At 61.5% G+C, this 2,457-nt stretch overlaps 1 protein-coding gene across 1 annotated transcript in view; it reads right to left on the bottom strand.

Annotated features, from left to right (window-relative positions):
- FAM166A (family with sequence similarity 166 member A) overlaps positions 1–1,553 on the bottom strand; it is a 3,062-nt gene extending 1,509 nt beyond the window's left edge. The window contains exons 1-2 of the mRNA XM_008049569.1: positions 1,498–1,553; positions 4–218 (exon numbers count right to left, since the gene is read on the bottom strand). Of these exons, the coding sequence (XP_008047760.1) occupies positions 4–218; positions 1,498–1,553 (271 nt within the window). The remainder of the gene's footprint in view (positions 1–3; positions 219–1,497) is intronic.
- Between the last annotated feature and the right edge of the window lie 904 nt (positions 1,554–2,457).

Here is a 2,457-nt window from a genome sequence, read left to right on the forward strand (position 1 = left end):
CACCCGTGTAATGCGGGATGTAGGGTTCCGTCAGGTCCCGGCAGGGTTCCCAGGGGGGCTTGGACTTGCTGAAGTCCTCAATGAACTTGGACTTGAACATGGGGGACAGCACGGAGCAGGGGCTCTTCCGAACGCTGGGGTCCGTGAGCAGCTGCGCCGTGGTGCGCCCGTAGGTGTTGCCCACCTGATAGCGCAGCTGGGGGTAGAAGCCTGCATAGCTGCGGGGGAGGGAAGGAGGAGGCGGGGCAGGTCTGAGGGTGGGATGGGTCACCTGACCTCCGCTTGCCGGTTACAGGAGTCACCGCCGCTCCGGGCTTGAATGGGCAGTGCCCGGCACGCGAGGGGACGGTGCCCGCCCAGGAGGGGAGCGTCCCTGCCCGCCCTGCCCTCAGATTGCCACTCCCCAGTACCTGCCACCCTCCCACCCCTCATTCCAGCAAGGGGGTGGGGGCTCTGCCCCGTGGCAGCAAGTGCAGGCAGGGTGACATACTGCAGGCCAAGGTGGACAGAACTTGGTCCCACCAGGAAGATGTGGGGTGAATTTGGCCTGGACCTCCACAGCCCAGGAGGCCGGTAGCCAACTGCACCGGACCAGGCTGGGAGGCAGGTGGGCGGCTGACCTTAAGCTCCGGGGTTTTTGCAGACAGAGTCTTGCTCTGTTGCCCAGGCAGGTGTGAGGTGGCATGCTCATAGCCACTGCAACCTCGACCTGCTGGGCTCAGGTGATCCCTCAGCCTTCCAAGTAGCTGAAACTATAGGCGCACACCACAATGCCCAGCTAAGTTGTTTTTTTTTTTTTTGAGTTGGAGTCTCACTCCATCGCCCAGGCTGGAGGGCAGTGGCACGCTCACGGCCACCGCAGCGTCAAACTACTGGGCTCAGGCCATCCTTCCACCTCAGCCTTCCAATTAGCTGGAACTACAGGCGCATGCTACCATGCCTGGCTAGTTTTTTTTTAATTTTTTAATTGTAGAGATGAGGTCTTGTCAAGTGCCCAGGCAGGTCTCGAACCCGCGGGCTCAGACAATCCACTCACCTCAGCCTCCCAAGGCACGGGATTACAGGCTGAGCCACCGAGCCTGGCTTGAGGGGTTGCTTTTATCTCTTGATCTGAGGGGTGCCTAGTGAGACAGCCTGGCACCCATCTCCGCTCTCATGCATGGAGTCCGCGACGGAGCCAGTGCCCAGCCTTCACCAGCTGGTCTCTGCCAGCTGTTCGGCTGCCCCAGTTTCTGCTCTTGATAGACGGGCCGGCCACCTGGTGTGGCATCCCGCGGCCACGTACCAACAGCGAGGGGTGAGGCCTAGGCCCTGGCAGCCCTGTCAGCCCTGTCCCGGAGCCCAGCCTCAGAGCTCTCTAGCCCACAGGGCGTCTGTCCCGCCGCCCGGTCTGCAGAGCCCCACGGCTGTGGGCCCCTCACAGCTGGCCCCGGCCTGGGGCCCCAGCCGGCTCCCTCATGCCTGGCTTGGCCTCTCTCCAGAGCTCTCGGCTCTTACCCGGGGATGTAGTGAGGTTCCGGCGAGAAGAGGTCGTGTTCCTGAGTCGCTGTCATGTCCCCCAGCTCCGCCCTCGCTGGCCGGGTCCCTCTCCCTGTCTGGCCGCCTTCCCTGGGAGGAGCCCTGCTGCCTGGCAACCATTGTGAAGGGGCCCGGCGCCACACCCCCCAGGCCAGGCCACCTCTTAACCCCGTGAGTGCCCCTGCTTTATAGGTGGGGCCCTGAGGCCGGCAAGTGCCAGGCTGGGAAGAGGCCACGGTGCGGCCAGTGGCCTGGAAACCCTGTTCACCTCAGACCTGAGAAAACAGGGGCGCTTCCTCTAGGACGGGCCAGGGTGCTTGCTGCTCCCTGGGGGCCAGTCACCGACAGAACAGTTCCTGCCCCGGGGGTGCAGCTAAGGGACCCCATGCCCTCTGACCCAACAAGAGGCCTCCAGGCTGGACAGCCTCCATGCGGAGTCTGGGGCTTCCTGGCCTGGAGAGTTGTGCGAACCCTTTCCCGAAGTCTCCTCCACCCAGAGCAGGGCATTGTGGTACATTTTTTTTAAATTCTGATTTTTTTTGGTAAGGAAGGACTTCCAACCATAAGAACAAAGGAAGATATCATAAAGGAAAAGATTAATAGGCGCAACTGCATGTCAAAAAGCAGCATAGCTGGGCGTGGCGGCGCATGCCTGCCATCCCAGCGCTTTGAAAGGTGGAGACGAGAGGACTGCCTGAGCCCACAGGTCTGACACCAGCTGGGCAACATGGGGAGACCTTGACTCTACCATACATCAAAAAAATTAGCCGGGCGTGGTGGCTCGTACCTGTGCTTCCAGCTACTTGGAGGGCTGAGGTGGGAGGATAGCCTGAGCCCAGCAGGTCGAGGCTGCGGCGGCCGTGAGCATGCCAGTGCACTCCAGCCAGGGCAACAGAGCGAGACTCTTGACAAAAAACAAAAGCAACACACACACACAAA

The sequence above is a fragment of the Carlito syrichta genome, unplaced genomic scaffold, assembly GCF_000164805.1.
Source record: "Carlito syrichta isolate Samal-C Ts95f unplaced genomic scaffold, Tarsius_syrichta-2.0.1 Scaffold135771, whole genome shotgun sequence".
Lineage (NCBI taxonomy): Eukaryota > Metazoa > Chordata > Mammalia > Primates > Tarsiidae > Carlito > Carlito syrichta.